At 45.2% G+C, this 19,833-nt stretch overlaps 1 protein-coding gene across 1 annotated transcript in view; it reads right to left on the reverse strand.

The window, feature by feature from the left end:
- LOC145401062 (uncharacterized) overlaps nucleotides 1-19,833 on the reverse strand; it is a 283,839-nt gene that overhangs the window by 94,864 nt on the left and 169,142 nt on the right. Inside the window, exons 8-9 of the mRNA XM_080273434.1 lie at nucleotides 7,137-7,284; nucleotides 4,704-4,842 (exon numbers count right to left, since the gene is read on the reverse strand). Coding sequence (XP_080129560.1) covers nucleotides 4,704-4,842; nucleotides 7,137-7,284 — 287 coding nt within the window. The remainder of the gene's footprint in view (nucleotides 1-4,703; nucleotides 4,843-7,136; nucleotides 7,285-19,833) is intronic.

Genomic DNA, 19,833 nt, shown 5'->3' on the forward strand with positions numbered 1-19,833 from the left:
CAGTGGGAAGAGGTTGTCATACTGGGCACTTTGGATATGTTACTCTCTTTGTTTCTACCATACTGGGGATAGTATGAGACTGTAGTCCAGAGGAGGACATTTATATTTTTCATAATTCTGAAACATACATGTGCACTTAGTTCTCTCACCTGTATCATTCTGGAGCCTAGATAAAATGTATGTAACGAAACATACATTTTCTTACAACTTAAGATGCTTAAAAACCATTTAGAGCATGATAACAAAATTGCTGAAAAGCAATCCAGTGGAGACTACAGTATATGCAAATATGACGATGGCTTTCATGGATTTGGAGAAAGCATATGACAGGATGGATAGACAAGGATTGTGGAAAGTATTAAGAATACAGTATATGGAGTAGATGGGAAGTTGTTGAATGGTGTGAAGAGTATGTATGATGGTGCTAAGGCTGCAGTGCGTGTGGATGGTGAACTAAGTGAATTTTTCTCTTTGAAGGTTGGGTTGAAACAGGGATGTGTCATGTCTCCATGGTTGTTCAATCTGTACATGGATGGGGTAATAAAAGAGGTACAAGGTAGGGTAGTGGATGTTGGAGTGGCCCTGGTGAGAGAGGATAGTGTTTGGAAACTCCCTGTACTGTTGTTTGCAGATGATACTGTGTTGTTGAGTGAAGACGAAGGGGAGCTGCAAGGGTTGGTGGATGAGTTTGAGAAAGTGTGTAAGAAACGAAATCTAAAGATGAATGTAGGGAAGGGTTAAGTGATGGTCTTTGAGAGAGGTAAAGTCAGTGAATGTACAGTGAGGTTGGATGGTGATGAATTGGAAAATGTGAGTACGTTTAAGTACTGTACTTGGATAGTGTGATGAGTATGGATGGAGGTTTGGAGGGTGAAGTGCTTGAAAGGGTACAGCAGGGAAGAAAGGTTGCTGGTTCCTTGAATGCAGTGATAAGAAACAGGGAAGTGAGCATGGAAGTGAAAAAGTTACTACATGACAGTATTGTGATACCAACTCTAACGTATGGAAGTGAAGCTTGGACGTTGTTGGAAGGACACAAGTCAAGAGTGAGAGCAGTGGAAGTGAGTTATTTAAGAGGAGCCTGTGGAGTCACATGGAGAGACAGGCTGACGAATGAGGATATAAAGGAGCGTTGTGGTGTGGATGTGGATGTGATAGGAAGCGTTATGAGGAACACACTGAGGTGGTTTGGCCATGTGGAGAGGATGGAGGGTGAAAGATTGACGAAGAGAGTGTATGTGAGTGAGGTGGAGGGGGGAAGAGGGAGGGGGAGGCCGAGGATGAGATGGAGAGATGGAGTGGAGAGGTATTTGAGACAGGAGGGTGTGAGTTGGAAGCAGGGCAGTGAAATGGCGGGGGACACGGCGACGTGGAGGTGATTTGTTTGTGGCCACCCCAAATGGGATTGAGGTGTCTGGCAATAGATAGATAGACAGATAATGGCAAGTCATGCACAAAAGCTGCAAATGATGCAGAAGGTTAGTGCAATGAAGTAGGGGTTAATGGTGGACTTATTACAGGTTACCCAAGACCTTTGAAAAAAAGATCCTGAATGTATGTACAGTAATTACTCCAATATCCGACGTAATAGAGCCACAGGTAGGTCCAGATATTGGTTCTGTCCGGATATTGGGCCCCAGCTTATGGACTTGTACTTATGGACCCTAACTCAGAGAAACACCTATACAACTCCCTCTGGACATGCACAGCACCTATTTAAGACCCAAATGACACCAATAAGGCACATAAATGACTGAAATAAATGCAAAAGAAACATAAAACGAGGGTTTAGAAGCATGTTCATACATTAATAAACATTCTGGTACTTATGGACCCTAACCTAGCCTAACTCAGAAAAACACATTCCTTCTGCACATGCATAGCTCCTAACACCCTATTCACACCAATAAAGGACATTAAAGAGTGAAATGAGGTAAGTACAGTATGGAAAAAAGTACAGTATGAAACATTCTGCCTACTTACAGCAAGTCCCTGGCCACCTCGATGAATAACCGCCTCCTCTCGGACTCTGACAGTAAGACGGATTTCCTGAAGCACTTGCAGTACACTGTTCCTGAAGTCTTGCACTGAACTTAGTCAATCACACAAAGAAGTCCGTTCTCTTCACAGTGTGCACTCTTGTCTAAATAATGCTCCATTGTAACTGACTAAGTGTTGCACTTTAACTTTTCCCATTCTTATAATTTTCCAAAGCCAAAACAAACAAGTCTATTTACGTTAAATTTTTTTTCTATTGAGTCTTTTCTCTAACTGTAAATCCTTAACACAACACACTATTTTTTTCGCTACACAACACTCTAAATTCCCGTGTGGTCTAGCGGAGAAGTTCTTGCTGTTTATTCACTGTCAGAGTCCGAGAGTATCACTGGCAGGCGACCTAGGGGTGCATCGCTGGGTCGTGGTGATGGCGTACCCACTGCAGACGACCCTGAAGACCGCCGCAAACTCACGTTGAGCGGTGACTCCACCGTGGCTGATGTGCTGGGTTGTGGCTCGGAGCATGAGGGCCTGTCTTGGGGAGGCAACGGAGTGGAGCCAGGGCTGGGCACAGCGGGGGTCACGGGCCTGAAAAAACTGTCAATGGTTGATTGACGCAATGACCGACGATTCTGACGATTGATGATGCGCTGCCTGAAAGCACGCACTTCCTCCACGAGTCCCAAGGGCCCCATCTCCCTGTCGCAGTCCGGGTGTTCCAGGTAGTCTAGGACGAACTCTAGATGTTCCCGGAGTGCGCTCAGCTTGGGGATGGCTGGAGGAGTGTCTTGTTGAGAGGAGTCCGCATCATCATCGCCTTCATCGTCGGACTCTTCAAGTTCGGTACTGACACCTGCAACCGAAGACGCGATCTCAATATCGGACAACGTCTGATACCCAGGATCGCCCTCGTCGTCATCCAACCACTCACGAACATCGTCCACATCTACATCATTGCCGTGCGCACGTAGCCGTGCATGGAAATCATCCACGTCAAATCCTAGAAAATCGTACTCCACATCCGTTCCGAGAAGCAGACAAGACCAACCATTTTCCAGAGTCTTCACAGGGACTTCCTTCCATGCACTAGCCCAGTTGTACAGCACAGACTTGATGTTGTAGCGGCGAAGGTTTTCCAAAAGTCCGCTTGCCTCGTGTGTCCCGTCCCTCCCTGCGCTCGTCCTTGTCCTCGAGAACAACCATCACCTCGTCCAGGAACTTCTGACGGTATAGGCGCTTTGTTGCCACGATCACTCCTTGGTCCATTGGTTGGATGAGAGCAGTCGTATTAGGTGGCAGAAACATGCACCTAATACAGCCATTTTCAGCAACCAAGTCCTTGTCGCACGGGTGGACAGGTGCATTGTCGAGGAGAAGGAGGGCCTTTACCTGGTCACGCGGGATTCCCAGTGTCTTCGTCTGGTAATGGATGACCTCCTTGACGAAGTGGCGGTGGAACCAGTCTTTGAAGATCACAGCTGTGAACCATGCCTTCAAAGAATGGTACCAGACGACAGGAAGGACATCCATCATCCCATGAAGGCACCGAGGCTGCTTTGCGCGGCCAACAACAACGGGCTTAAGCCGGTGCATGCCGTTAGCACTGGCACAACACAAAGCAGATATCCGTTCCTTGGAGAGCTTGCGGCCAGGTACACGCTTCTCCGTCTCCTCGGCTAGAGTGTTCGTTGGCAGCGAGCGATAGAATAGGCCAGTTTCATCTGCGTTGTAGACTTGACCGAGAGTGAGGCCCTCCCTGTCGATCAAGCCCTTCACCTTGTGCCGAAACTCGTCAACTCCATCCTCGTTAGCATCCAATGCTTCGCCATGTGCTTTACGGTTGGTAAGGCCATGCCGTAACCTGAACTCAAAGAGCCAACCCTTGGATGCCTTGAAGTCTAGGGCGTCGTGAAGCCTGGCGAACTTCTCAGCAGCAGCCTTCAGCTCCGTTCCACGTACCATCACACCAGCAGCACGTTGCTGTCAATACCAAATCAACGTGGATCGGTCGATTTCTGCAAACTTGGGGGTAAACATAACCTTCCTTTCCACGTTGCCTTTGCTTCTCGACGAGAAGTCAGCCGTGTACTGCATGAGTTTGTCTCGGGATCTCTTGATATTGAACAAAGTAGACCGGGCCAGGTTAAACTCGCGGAGAATGCGGGAGGAAGACCACCCCGCATCTACTTTCTCCAATATCTCCCGCTTCTTCTCCAGAGTCAACACCACTCTCTTCCTTTTCTCAGGTGGCGGGGCCATCATCACACACACTTAGAGGAGGCCCGAGAGCAGCAGGAGGCCCTGCAGCAGGTAAGGCACCACCACAAAAGCGATCACGTGGGCAGCCATAACGACGAGCGTGCACTCGCGGCGAGAGACAGGCGGAAAGTGGGGAGGATGCAGCGGCGCTCTATCAGACGTCGGAGGAATGACGCGCCACAACAATGCTCTCCCGCGCCGCGCGTGGCAAGTTCAAATTACGGGCGGGGAAAATTTTTTATTGTTTTTCATTTTTGTTTTTTTTTGGACCATTTTGGGAATATTGGATCCCAGGACGATTATGTCCGGGTAGTGGGGATGTTCGGATATTGGGCGTCCGGATATTAGAGTGATTACTGTATTTTATTCCATTCTAAACTTGATAACGAGCATGAAGCTAAAGATGGCTAGTGATTCTGATGTACAATGCATAACCAGGGAATTACCTCATGCTGCCACTCTGCATTCTTCAAGTGCTCACTGCCAGCAGGAGTTTTAGAGCCACAGGAGGAACACATGGCACATTCCTTGCAATGCCATCTGCCATTGGGCACTCGACGTAAACCCACACAGAAGATGTGGTATCTGTAACATAATAATTTATCACTCAACACAATAAATTACTGGTACCATGGACTGTCTCCCCTGGTTTGTCCAGAACAGAATTTAACCAAGCTTACACATAAAGGGATTGTCAGCCACAAGTGCACATTGGTTCATTGCACAGGATGACCATGCAGTGGTGGTTTACTTGCCTGTGGTTGATGGATTTGCTTGGCCAGAGAGACTGGGAGTGGTCAACAAAAACTGTACAATCTAACGGTGTCCAGTGACCCAGTAAACCATTTACAATGCTGATAGTAACCATATAACCTGATCACAGGGTGAAATGGAGCTTACTACAGTATGGTACCCCTATTTACTGTGTGCAAATGTGTCATCAACCCAGGAACCAATCCTCCACACCTTCCCCAAGCCTAGCTGTGGCGAGGTGCTGTCAACTATAAGGGAACATCAGTTCACCGTATGGGATGGCCCTGCAGGGGTAGTTGCTTGTCAGTGGTTGATAGGTCTGCTCAGTCAGACAGACTGGGGTTGAACTACAGGAACAATCTGCAACAACTGTACAATATTAGTGGTGTCCAAACAGATCAAAACATTTTTTACTTAATGATTTAGTTAGTGGTAGCTGGAGGCAGCCATCATAATGGTTTCCTGTAACCAAGGAATTATACTACTGGGTGAAAACCATTTGACCAAATAATGGGGTGATAAAAGCAAGCCTACTTAGGGGTCCTTGTTTACTGGGTAAAGGGACACAAATGCAACAACACTGCCCCATCCCTAGCTGTGGCAAGGTGCTGCCCACTGCAAGGGAACAGTGGTTCACTGCAGAGGATGGCCCTACAGGGGAAACTGCCTGCCTGTGACTGATGGCCTGCTCAGTCTGAGAGACCAGGGTTACTCTACTACTACTACTACTAATACCAATAACCACCATTGCTACTATTACTACTGACATGGTATAATTTACAAGTTATAAAACACTTCACATCAATGAATTAATACTGATGTTATAGTATAACAAATTTACCCCCATCACTGTACTGTACATACAGGATGACCCCACAGCAGTTACTTACTTGTGGGCAATGGGTCTGCTCACCCAGTCAGAATGGGATAAGACAAAAACAACATTCCCTGTTACATTCAAGTACTTTCTTCATGGGATAAATAAGTGCTATATGCGTGGAGATCAAAGGAGGACCCTTGTACTCTGAACTAATGTAGTGCATTAGCCCTGTTGCTTTCATATGCCTTTTTGGTCTTCTGAGTTAAGCCACTCTAACTGGATGTGGCCCCCAAGGATGTTCTTCCATGGGAGGGATGGGGATTCCTGCTCACATGGTACAGCTCAGGGGAAAGCAGTTGATCGTTCTTTGCCTTCACTGTCTGCAGCCAGTCGCCTGTCCCAGGTCTCTATGCTCCTACTGAGGCAATATTGTACTGTTGTGGATGTGGATGCGACAGAAGTTAGGAGAAATATACTGAGGTGGGTTGGCCATGGGGAGAGGATGGAGAGCGAGAGCCTAACGAGAAGAGTATGTGAGTGAGGTGGAGGGAAGAAAGGAAGGAGGAGACCAAGGATGAGATGGAGGGATGGAGTGAAGGGGTGTTTGCGAGGGGTGTGTGAGCTGGGGGGAGGGCAGCGAAATGACAAGGGACAGGACGACATCAAGATGATTTGTCTTTTGTCACCCCTTATGGGATTGGGGCATCTGGCTATAGCTGAGGCATCTGGCTATAGTTGGATAGATAGGTAGATAGATAAATAGATGACAGATGCATGGATGGATAACAAATTTTAACATATCAAGGTACAGTTGAGTATATCAGGTTATGGGTTACCCTACAGTTTCCTGATGATGTCATGATCCAACAAAAGAATTAAATGATACACAATGAAGGACATGAATTATCTCATAACAAAAACAATGACATCTGCATGACTATTTCTTATATCAGTCACAATATGTCATGCTTATTTTGTCTTTTGTGTGTGTGTGTGTGGGATAACAGGGTGTAGAAATAAACAGAATAAACATCCTGGGAAATATGCAAGGCTGTTCAACTTCTACATTTCCTCTGAGTTACCGTCTGTTGGCCACAGATCTGTAACCACCAGAGCTCAATAAAATCAGACCCCTCAGAAACAAGCATAGTATTACTTAGCTAAGAAACAATAAGAAATGGTTTAAATTATCCATAATTTTTTTAGTGACTTCATTTGATGTTACAATTTCACATCACTGCTGAAATAACATGTGCTATGACACTTATCCATCATGCTATGCCTGTTAAGAGTAAAAAAGACTTACCCTCGATCACACATATCACAGAAGATCATCTTGTCTTCATCATCAGGGTTGCTGCAGGTGACGCAGGTTTTGCAGTCCATACACTGCCAATTGTATGACTCAATCTTTGGCACCATCACAAGGGTCAGGTCAATGCATGTGGGATGACCTGATAGGATTAACAATATAAGAGATTTTTTCATTCATTCATTCATTGCCAGACGCCATGTATCCCAGACAGGGTGGCAGTAAATGTGACTGCAAGTTCGGCATTACTTAACTTACCGAACTTGCAGTCACATTTAATAAAGTATGTCTTAGGGAAAATCTACTGCCTGTATATACCTCTGATATAATAGATGTTGGGTACAAATGCATTTTGTAAAATAATATTATACTGTAATGGCAAACAAGAATTATCATATAAGCCCTGATCATTGTTATAATAATTAAAATTTTAGTATATAATAAATATGCCACACAAGATAGCAATACATGGTCATTCACGGTTTCCTCGATGATGGCAGTTATCATCCAACAATTATGAATACCAAAGGTAAAGCCAAGTTTTGCTTGTAAACCCTCTACAGTACTTTATTCAGCTAACAAAATGGAAGAACCACTGGGCCGTTAACCCGTAAACTGTGACTGAAGTTTTGGGCTGCACCGATGAGGTCTAACTGACATTCCAGAATGCAACCCCTCCCTACAATCACCCCCTCCCCCCTCACCAAACCCACCTCCTTATATTAACCCCCACCTACCTCACTCTCACCCCCCTTCCACTTCCACACCCCACAACCTCCCCCTAGCCACCCATTCCCCCTACCAGTACCACAAAATACTGAAGTTCAAAGTACTGAAGCTGCTAATCTATAGCACATATCAACCAAAAAACTGATACATACACTTAATCACATCATTTATCAATAATTGAAAGAATGAACGAAATCTAATAGACTTTTTTTTACAAACTGGCTACACAGATTTTAAACCTCCCATAGTTCATGGGTTAAATACAAAAGTACATAAAAGCTTATGCCTGAGCCATCTTAATTTATGAACCCAGGTGTGTTAAATACAAAATAATCCATCCATCCATCCATCATCCAAACCTACATTGCCCCATGAGGAACATAGGAGCCCGGGGCAAAGCAGTTGGTCCCGACATTTAAGATGAGAGTGACCAGCCTCACTCATCCCTGAGTGGCATTACATGAGCAATCAACCTCAACCACCCCTTGGATATAAATGTTCACTGGCTCAATCCGACTGGAGAGTAATAATTACTCACTAAACCACCAGGAGCCAAAATTTGGTTATGTGGTTACCACCCAGCGTAGTAAATGGTTTCCTGGTGTACAGGAAACCATTTGGCTTGTCACTCAGTGTAGAGTCACCCACAGGCAGAAGGAAGAGGAAAGAATGAAGGAAAGAAAGACAGAAGAGGGAGTGTAAAGTTACCCGTAGGCAATAGGACAAGGAAAGAATGAAATAAAGGAAGACAGAAGAGGATGGAAGGAAAGAAGGATGGAGGAGAGGAAAGAGCAGACACCCGACAGCAGCACTACATCGAGTGAGTGGATGGTGAGCGCCCCTACCTACCACATACTAAAATTTAGTTCAATACATTATACGTGTTCTGCTACAGAAAACCTCTCTCCTAGTTTTTCAGAGGGTCTACAGATACCTGAACTCAAGCCTACTTGTCCCTCTCACTCCTAATAGCACGAGACATTGAAGCCAAACCTGGTTCACAAACATACGCATGCCCAACATGTAAAACACACAGGAGACACTGGTTAGTCAAGTGCAATCACTGCAAAGAACAACCACACCCTGCTTGTACTAATATGCCAACTCCCACACATTACATTTCACTATGGATATGAGGTTGAACACAAACACACAAAAGGAAACACACACTAAGGACCTTATAAGGAAACATTAACAGCATTAATAATATTACATTAATAATATTAATCACCTCTGATGCCTAGCTCTCTTCTGGGAACCCTTAAACAAGGGATGTCCATGACAGAATCACTTCCAGACTACAGTACTTTATTCTCACTTACAACTCTCAATCTCTCAAACACTCCTCCTCTTCTTCCTTCTCTTTTGCCAACATACTGCTCCACACTCTCCTTCCATCCTATTTAAGATCAAAGAATTACAAAATTTCTCCACACATACATGCAACATCAACATGATGCTAATAAAGTGAGAATAGCCACAGTTGAGCCAAATCTTCCACATTCCACCTACTATACTACAATCAGATGTTTATGCTAATGTTCTGAGATTTCTAACCATGCTATAGTTGCATGTGTAGCTAGGTCTTTTCACTGGAAGGTAACACTTCACGTGAACATGGTCATGGACTATCTCCTTGCTTGGTCCCGGAGTTAGGGGGACCCCATGTAGGGCCTTACTTCACAACTTCCTTGGTCAGTTTCTGGGCTGTCTTCCCTCCACATTTGTTCTTGTGATCCTCCTCAATTAGTAACTCTCCCTTCCTCAAAGCATGTCCAAACATCTCAGCTTACCAGTTCACTTCATTTCTCTAATACTTCTTAGCCAAATCTTTCTGACAGCAAACTATTTTCAGTTCTGTAATTCAGTGAGATCCCACTTGACCATCTCACCATCTCAATATGCTCATTTCTGTGAGCTCTGATTCTTTATACCAAGCATCATATTCCTTTTTTGCACACCACCGAATCCATTTTTGCACACCACCGAATCCAATAGCGTTTACCACCAAGGTTCTCATCAGTCCTTTCAACTGCTATAAAATTTATTATCAATCTAATTCTTCTCTTTCTTCCATTTCTTACCATTCACCTACATCTATTCCTTACATTTTCATGCTTTTTAAAACACTCAATCCTACATTTTTGCACTTTTCTTTCCCCCCTCCAAATCTATCCATCTACAGCCAGATGCATGAATCTCAGAAAGGGTGGCCACAAAAAAATTGCTTCCATGTCATTCTGTCCTCTGCCATCTTTTTAACTAACAAACCTCTCACCCTGATACCTCTCCACCCCATCCCTCCATCTTATCCTTGGTATTCCCTTCCCGCTCCCACCCTCCTCCACCATGCTTACATACACTCATCTATTCAATCTCTCATTCTCTATTCTATCCACAAAGCCAAACCATCTCAAGCTACTTTTTCTAAGGCCATCTGGCACATCCACAACAACACTACAATGCTCCTCCACTTACTTATTTCTGTCTGTTCTATCTGTCTATTGCCAGACGCCATAATCCCGTAAAGGGTGGCCATTTGACTTTGAGTTATTTGTTTTACAGGGAGGGGCACTAACCCTCCACCAACCCACTTGCTGACACATAGGGAGCACGTATGGTTTGGTTACATGGTTACCACCCAGCGTTGTAAATGGTTTCTTGGCTTACAGGAAACCATTTGGCTTGTCACTCAATGTAAAGCCACCTATAAAGGAAGGAAAAGCAATAAGAAGAGATGGGAAAGATGGGAGAAATAGGAACAAAGGAGGACAGGCACAGAAAAAGAGTGATAAAGGCTAAGGAAGAAGTAGGCAGCACTACATCAAGTGAGTGGATGATGGTCGCCTCCATATTCTACTCTCAGAGAATTATTTCTCCTGGGCCAACATCTTGGCTCAGTCAGCTGAGTAGAGACCCATAAAGGGGATGATGGGTATATATGGTTGATGTGATTTCCAAGTCATAATATTTCACACACTAATGTATCACTTCCCTTAATACTGTGCACTGCAGTATTTCTACACCACTTGCACACTATTTGGCAATAACAACGTGTTTCAGTGGCCTTTCATGCACAAAATAGAATGAAAGGCAACAATTACAGCCAATGTAAACACTGAGTGGCTATTTGTCGCTTGTGTGCATTACTACATCCACACGAGATTCTTGGAGGTGGCCGTCAAAAATATTGTTGTTGAAAAATCGCAATTAATTTTTAAACTTTGCACCAAGACCAGGTATACCTTTTTAGTTATCGTTGTAGTGGTTTATCACAAAACAAGGCATTATAGTGTATAAAGAGGCTGCACTGTACTTTGTATTTCTTTTATGACACCATCCATATACAGTACATACAGGCGGGCCCTGAACTCACGAGCTAATTGGGAGCAAGGATTTTGATCATTAGCCGAATTCTTGTTAAACGAAGTGAAGAACTTACAGGAAAAATTGGGTTAGGAAGCAAGGCCTCCAAGCAACCTCCCCCCAATTGGAGTGCTAAGAAGACATGGTGATACAGTAATCCTGGGTACAATCCTGGGCACAGAAAAAAGGCAAGCTTCAAGATCGACCTTGACTGGAAGAATGTTTACGAAGATAGAGTGGGAAGAGGTTCGCAGAGCTAGCGTGCGACTCATTTCTTAGCTAGCATCGCTGCAGCTGTCCGCCGTGTTTACCAAGTGTGCTAAGTAAACACGGCAGACAGCTGTGGTGCGACCCATGTATCGCTTCTCATAAGTTGGGATATGGGGGGATTTTATGTGCGCGTTAAACAGGCGGTGGTGCAAATTTCAAGACCTCGAATTTGTGAATTCTCGTTAAGAGGTTGCTTGTTAACCAGGACTTGCATGTACTGTAAACTTTCAATTATCCGTTGTCACAATATTTGGCCTAACACAATATGCGAAGATGTGTAATGGATGCAAGAGTTTATAGAGGTTGGGGGAGTGGACTTTCTGACCACTACATGGTGGTGGCCAGAATCAAGGTCCAATCAGAATGGAGAAATAGAAGAAGGGAAAGACGAGAGGAAGGAGTAGTTGCAAGGAGAGTGGAAAGGTTACAAGAGGATGAGAAAAAGGCAGAGTATAAGAGAGAAGTGGAGGAACGATTGGGCAAATATGAATTGGAGCAGATGGGAGACGTGGAAGGTGTGTGTAGGATATTTACAGAAGAAATATGTGCAGCATGTGATGTGGTGTGTGGAAGGAAGAGAAGACGGAGGGGGGTGCAAGGAACAGCGTGGTGGACTGAAGAGGTGGGACAGGCTGTGGCACAAAAGAAGAAAGCATACAATGAATGGATGAGAAATAGGGGCGTGGAAGAAGTTGAGAGGGGGAAGAGAGAGTTATATGTAGAAAGAAAGAGAGAGGTGAAAAGATTAGTAAGAGAGAGTAAGAAGAGAGTGGATGAGGAATTTGGAAGGAATTTGAGTGTAAAGTGGAGGGACTGTAAGAAAATGTTCTGGAAAGAGGTGAAAAGAGTAAGACAGGGTGGAAGTGAAGTTAGCAGAGTGAAAGATAAAAATGGTAGATTACTAGTGGAGAAGAGAGAAAAAGTGAGCAGATGGAGAGAACACTTTAAGGAATTGTTGAACGTAGAGGATGGAAGTAATGCGAGTATAAGTGGCTGGGGAATGGGTGGGAGAAGGAGGGAGGTGAGAAGACAGGAAGAAATCAGTAGGATAGAAGTTGTGGAAGCAATGAAGAAAGTTAAATCGGGGAAAGCCCCAGGAATTGATGGAGTGTGTGGTGAAATGTTGAAGCATGGGGGATAGTAGTAGAATGGATGTGGAAGATGTGCAGTAGACTGTAGCACCAGTCGAGCAGGGCAGTACTCCCGAGGTGGATGGAAAGCTGATGACAGGGAGTGCTGGAGCTCCCGTTTCATCAGCCCTCAGGACTAGTTCCTGACCATCCCCCTTTGCTGAACTTTTTCAGTGTCTCAGTTACACAGAGAGTAGGCCAGCATGCTCTCCAGGTCAAATTTCTCTATCTTCACCAAACTACATGCACAGTACACACTACACTTCCTATTCAAAATTCACCAAAAATGGAGTCAATTCACCCAGCCTCGGAGTCCCCAGGGGGGGGGACCATAAATGCCACCGCCATCTGCCTCTCTCCCGGTGACGACTCGAGGTGCCTGGAACCACTGTCTGACTCTCTTCTTTTTCATTTCTGCAACATTCGCGGCCTTTTATCTAACTTTCGTTCTGTTGAGCACCACCTCTCCTCCTCTAAACCTCATCTTCTTTTTCTAACGGAGACTCAGCTGTCTGAGGCAACTGACAGCAAACCCTTTTATGTATCCTCCTACTTTCTCTATTCTCATTTCAAAGCCAAAGGTGGCTGTTGTGTATACATACGCAACAACTTATCTTGCTCTCGTGTTGCTGAACTTGATTCTTCTGAATTCTCCACACTCTGGCTTCGGCTTTCCTGTCATTCTCTGACTAAATATATCTGTGCTGTTTACTTATCCCCTAATTCTACTGACTATCCAAAATTCTTCGACTATCTTACTTCTACGATGGAACACATTCTGTCCATTTCTCCTTTCTCTGAAATCTCCATTCTTGGAGATTTCAATGTTCACCACCACCTTTGGCTCTCCTCTCCTTTCACGGATCCACCTGGTGAACAAGCCTACATCTTTTCTATCCTTAATGACCTAGAGCAGCTTGTACAGCACCCTACCCGTATCCCTGACCGCCTAGGAGAGAGCTCCAACATACTTGACCTCTTCCTCACAACTAATCCTTCTGCTTACTCTGTTAATCTTTTCTCTCCATTGGGCTCCTCCGATCTCAACCTTATTACCTTAACCTGTCCTATCAATCAGGTACGGCCTGTGGACCCTCCAGGGAAACGTTGTCTGTGGCATTTTGGAGCTGCAGACTGGGAGGCCCTCAGGCAGTACTTCTTTGATTTTCCCTGGAATGATTATTGCTTCCATGGCCGGGAGCCATCTGAGTGTGCCTTGCGCATTACGGAGGTTATTCTCTCGGGCAAAGAAGCATACATTCCTTTCTCATATCTTTTGACTAACGCAAGAAAGCCTTGGTTTAATCACGCTTGTTCTAATGCTGTCCGCAACAAGAAGGCCTACAAAAGGTACCGGAGCCAACCCACCCCTGAATCACATAATCTTTACGTTTCTGCCCGGAATCGTGCTAAGTCTGTTCTTCGCTCTGCTAAAAATAATTTCATCCATACTAAATGCTCTCAACTCTCCAACTCGAATTCTTCCCGCTCCTTCTGGCACCTTGCCAAAAATCTTTCTAACAACTTTACCTCATCATCCTTCCCTCCTCTTTTCTACTCTGATGGTTCTGTAGCTATTTCTGCTACTGATAAAGCAGATCTCTTCGCACAGACTTTCTCCTCCAATTCCACCTTAGACGATTCTGGTGCTGTTCCTCCATCACTTCCCCCCTCTGACTTCCTCATGGCTGACATTAAAATTTCTTCAGTTGATGTATTTTCTGCCATCACTGGCCTCAGTACTAACAAGGCATATGGGCCTGATGGGGTCCCTCCTGTTGTTCTCAAGAACTGTGCTTCTGTGCTTACACCCTGCCTAGGCAAACTATTTCGCCTTTGTCTGTCAACTTGTACCTTTCCTTCTTGCTGGAAGTTTGCTCTCATTCAGCCAGTCCCAAAGAAGGGTGACCACTCCCAACCCTCCAATTATCGTCCAATTGCTTTAACGTCCTGTATTTCAAAAGTTTTCGAGTCAATTCTTAATAGAAAAATTTTAAGGCATCTTTCCTATCACAACCTTCTTTCCGATCGTCAGTATGGGTTCCGTCAGGGACGCTCCACTGGCGATCTTCTCACCAACCTTTCAGACTCCTGGTCATCCTCCTTTCAGGACTTTGGCGAAAGCTTTGCCATTGCACTTGACATCTCAAAGGCTTTCGATCGAGTCTGGCATAAATCTTTAATTTCCAAACTGCCCTCCTACGGTTTCTATCCTTCTATCTCTGCCTTCATCGCTAGCATCCTTTCTGGTCGTTCTATAGCCGCTGTTGTAGACGGCCATCGTTCTTCTCCTAGATCTATCAACAGTGGTGTTCCTCAGGGCTCTGTCCTATCACCAACTCTCTTCCTTTTATTCATCAATGATCTTCTAAGCTGTACATCTAATCCTATCCACTCATACGCTGATGACTCCACCCTTCACCTTTCCATTCGGTTCCCGCAACGCCCATCTCAACAGTTACTTCAAGAAACAAGGGATGAGGCTATGGCACACCTAATGTCTGACTTGGCTCATATCTCTGACTGGGGTAAAAATAATATGGTTGTCTTTAATGCATCTAAGACTCAGTTCTTACACCTATCAACCCGACAAAATCTTCCACAGGTATACCCACTAATGTTTAATAATATTCAGCTTAATCCTGCATCATCCTTGAACATGCTTGGGGTTTCATTTACTCGGGACTTATCTTGGAAAGATCATATTACATCTCTTGTAAAATCTGCTTCCAAGAGATTGGGTGTGCTAAGCCGACTCCACTCTTTCTTTACCCCTGCACAATTGTTGACTCTATACAGGGGTTTTATCCACCCCTGTGTGGAGTACAACTCTCATATGTGGGGAGGCTCCCCACATACAGCTCTTCTCAATTGGGTGGAGTCAAAGGCTTTTCGTCTCATTAACGCTCCTCCTCTTACTGACTCCCTTCAACCTCTGTGTCTTCGCCGCACTGTTGCATCTTTATCTCTTTTCTATCGCTACTTTAATGGTCACTGCTCCTCTGAACTGTCTGCTTGCATTCCTCGACCTCTACGACGGGCGCGTAGCACCCGTCTGGCAGTAACCTCTCATCCCTTTTCTGTCCAACTCTCTAATGCAAGAGTTAACCGTTACTCCCAGTCTTTCATTTATGCAACAGGTCAGCTCTGGAACTGTCTCCCTCTGTCTGTATTTCCTGCTGCCTATGATCTCCAGTCTTTCAAACGTAGTGTGTCCAGGCATCTCAAAATGATCGGATCTTGAATTTGGCTCTCTATTGTATTTCGTTTTTCTCTTGGAGGGAACTGTTACTGCGGACTCATGGCCTTTGGTTCCTTCTTCCTCTCATTAAAAAAAAAAAAAAAAAGATTGGCCTGGGAGGAAGGTAGAGTCCCGGAGGATTGGAAGTCAGGTATAATTATTCCCGTGTACAAAGGAAAAGGGGAAAAAGAAGTGTGTGGTAATCATAGGGGCATTTGTCTTCTTAGTATAATAGGAAAAGTGTATGGTAGGATACTTATTGACAGAGTTAGAGAAAGAACAGAGAAATTAGTTGGAGAAGAACAGGGAGGCTTTAGGAAGGGAAGAGGTTGTGTAGATCAGATATTCATTCTTAGATCTTTAGTGGAAAAGTTTCTAGAGAAGGGAAAGAAGTTGTATGCGGCTTTCATGGATTTGGAGAAAGCATATGACTGGGTGGATAGACAAGGATTGTGGAAGGTGTTGGGAATGTGTGGAGTGGGTGGGGGGTTGTTGGGTGCTGTGGGGAGTGTGTACGATGGTGCGGGGGCTGCAGTGCGTGTGGATGGTGAGCTGGGTGAGTTTTTCTCTTTGGGGGTTGGGTTGAAGCGGGGATGTGTCGTGTCTCCATGGTTGTTCAATCTGTTCATGGATGGGGTGGTGGGGGAGGTGCAGGGTGGGGTGGTGGATGTTGGAGTGGCCCTGGTGAGAGGGGATGGTGTTTGGAAGCTCCCTGTACTGTTTTTTGCAGATGATGCTGTGTTGCTGGGTGGAGGCGAAGGGGAGCTGCAAGGCTTGGTGGATGAGTTTGGGAGAGTGTGTACGAAACGGAATCTAGAGGTGAATGTAGGGAAGAGTAAAGTGATGGTGTTTGAGAGAGGTGAGGTCAGTGAATGTACAGCGAGGTTGGGTGGTGAGGAGTTGGAAAATGTGAGTACGTTTAAGTACTTGGGTGGTGTGATGAGTAAGGATGGAGGTTTGGAGGGTGAAGTGCTTGAAAGGGTACAGCAGGGAAGAAAGGTTGCTGGTTCCTTGAATGCAGTGACAAAAAACAGGGAAGTGAGAATGGAAGTGAAAAAGTTGCTGCATGACAGTATTGTGATACCAACCCTAAGGTACGGAAGTGGAGCTTGGACGTTGCTGGAAGGACACAGGTCAAGAGTGAGAGCAGTGGAAGTGAGTTATTTAAGAGGAGCTTGTGGAGTCACATGGAGAGACAGGCTGACGAATAAGGATATAAAGGAGCGTTGTGGTGTTGATGTGGATGTGATGGGAAGCGTTATGAGAACACACTGAGGTGGTTTGGCCATGTGGAGAGGATGGAGAGTGAAAGACTGACGAAGAGAGTGTATGTGAGTGAGGTGGATGGGGGAAGAGGGAGGGGGAGGCTGAGGATGAGATGGAGAGATGGGGTGGAGAGGTATATGAGAGAGGGGGGTGTGAGCTGGGAACAGGGCAGTGAGATGGCAGGGGACAGGGCAACTTGGAGGCGATTTGTTTGTGGCCACCCCAAACGGGATTGAGGCGTCTGGCAATAGACAGATAGATAGACAATATTGGGCGCTGAATGCCCGGCTCTATTAAAGCAATATCTGGCATAATTTGGCAATATCTGGTGCTGAAACAGGAAGCAATCAGCGATACTATGAATTTTTTGGTGGTAAAGCGTATCTGGTTCAGACAAGGGACTCAATCTGCCTGCAGACAAACCCTGCAGTACAGCAACACACACCAGCCAATCACAATGCATTGGAAAGCAGCCCACCCAACATGGCAAGCCAACCATCGCCCTTCCCCCTGTGCCTTGCTCGCTGCTGTAGTGCAGTGAAATGTACCCTAGTTCTGCATGACAGCTGAGATTGTGGCTTTTGTGGCAGTGCCAACAGTAGGTATGATAATGATTATAATAAGTACTGTATTACTGCACTATATGTACACTCACAAACACTAATTGTTGCTCAGGGATGTCCCCATCCTACCCCTGTATACCCATGGAGGAGGGGAGGGGAGTGGACGAAACAAGCCCCACCTGCCTCTACCTCAGCTCCCAACCATCCTGCATACCCGTACCACCCCACCTGTCATCCTTAACTAGCAGTTACATCTCAAGCTGACTTCATACTTAAAACTTTTGGTCACACTACTATTACACAAACATAAAACACTAGAACATGTAAAAATATATACAGTGAGCTCGCAAAGTAAGCGTGACCACAGTGCACAAATTGCATAGTAAACAAGTGACCAAAAATCATAACCATCAAACTTTGAATGTGCAAGTTTTGCCCACAATACACGAGGCAGTGGCAAGGAGTGGCCCAAAACTGCTGCTGTAGTAGACCCCCACCCCCCGCACAACGCGCCCATTGTGAAGTAAGTCTCGTGGAGAAGGTGCTCAAGAGGAGTCAACAGTAAGATCTCGCCAATAACGACTTTGACAATAATGTTTTTGGCATAACAGTAAGTTAGAACAGAAACCCAATTTCTATGATAACATTTGGATTCACTTGAATAATGGTTATTTTGCGAATACCAAGTTGTTATACTGCACTGCAAATACATCCATAACAAGATGAGGAATGAAACAGACAAATAAGAAGATTTATCTAGCTATCTAATGCCAGATGCCTTAATCTCGTAAGGGGTGGTCACAAACAAATCGCTTCCATGTCACCCTATCCCCCGTCATTTCACTGCTATGCTCCCAGCTCACACCCCCCTCTCTCATATATCTCTCCACTCCATCCCTCCATCTCATCCTTGGCCTCCCCCTCCCTCTCCCCCCCTCCACCTCACTCACATACACTCTCCTTGTCAGTCTCTCACTCTCCATCCTCTCCACATGACCAAACCACCTCAGTGTGTTTCTGCTAACGCTGCTTATCATATCCACGTCCACACCACAATGCTCCTTCACTTCCTCATTTGTCAGTCTGTCTCTCCATGTGACTCCACATGCTCCTCTCAGCTCATTTCCACTGCTCTCACTCTTGACTTGTGTCCCTCCAGCAAGGTCCAAGCTTCACTTCCATACATCAGAGTTGGAATTACAATACTGTCAAGTAGTAACTTTTTCACTTCCATGCTCACTTCCCTATTTCTTATCACTGCTTTCAAGGAACCAACAACCTTTCTTCCTTGTCGTACCCTTTCAAGCACTTCACCCTCAAAACTTCCATCCTTACTCATCACACTACCCAAGTACTTAACCCCTTAACTGCGGGGCGTCACTTTCGTGACGCTTGGGAGCAAGGGATCATACCGCGGGGTGTCGCTTTTGTGATTCTGTGTTATTTTGAATTCACCCAGGCTTCCAAGTGGGGGCCTGTATCATCTATCAGTACTGCCAATGTCCAACACTAGTCAGCACTCCTAATCTCATCTGTACTCCCATCCATTGTTGACAATTTAGCCATTTCTCCCCGTTCTTGACTCCCCTCCCTACCCCCCCTCCATTACCCTATCCTCTCGCCTGCCTGGCCGTGCTACGCTAAGTAAATCTTCCCTGGAATTTTTCACTGACTTCATCCATTGAAATAAGCCCTATGCCCTATTCTTATACCAAATAATATAAACAAAAAAGAAATAAGGTAAGTGAGAGTGCCATACACCTGGAATTGGCTAATTATCACCTGACAACACTTCATGTGCACTCGTTCGCTAATTTTCGCTGTTTATTTCCTTTTGAAATATGCCGTATAATCTATTTTCGTAATAAATATACATATAAGGAGCGAAGGGAGAAGCCTAAGTGATATTTACATTCACCTGGAACTACCTAATTTATTATGTATTGTCTAGATTTCCTGCCAATCATTTCAGTGCTATAAATAGCTGTGTCAAGAGGCTAAACGTTGGCAGTACTGATTTCCCTAGGTAGGCCTCCACCCCGGCCCACCCTTATCAGTTCACTCTCATCTTCCAGTGTGGGGGTACGTCTGTTCGCTCTTGCTAGCTTCAGGGCCTTTTCACCCCC

This window comes from Coenobita brevimanus, chromosome 54 (genome assembly GCF_032717465.1).
Source record: "Coenobita brevimanus isolate Jiangsu-jjx chromosome 54, ASM3271746v2, whole genome shotgun sequence".
Taxonomy (NCBI): Eukaryota; Metazoa; Arthropoda; class Malacostraca; order Decapoda; family Coenobitidae; genus Coenobita; species Coenobita brevimanus.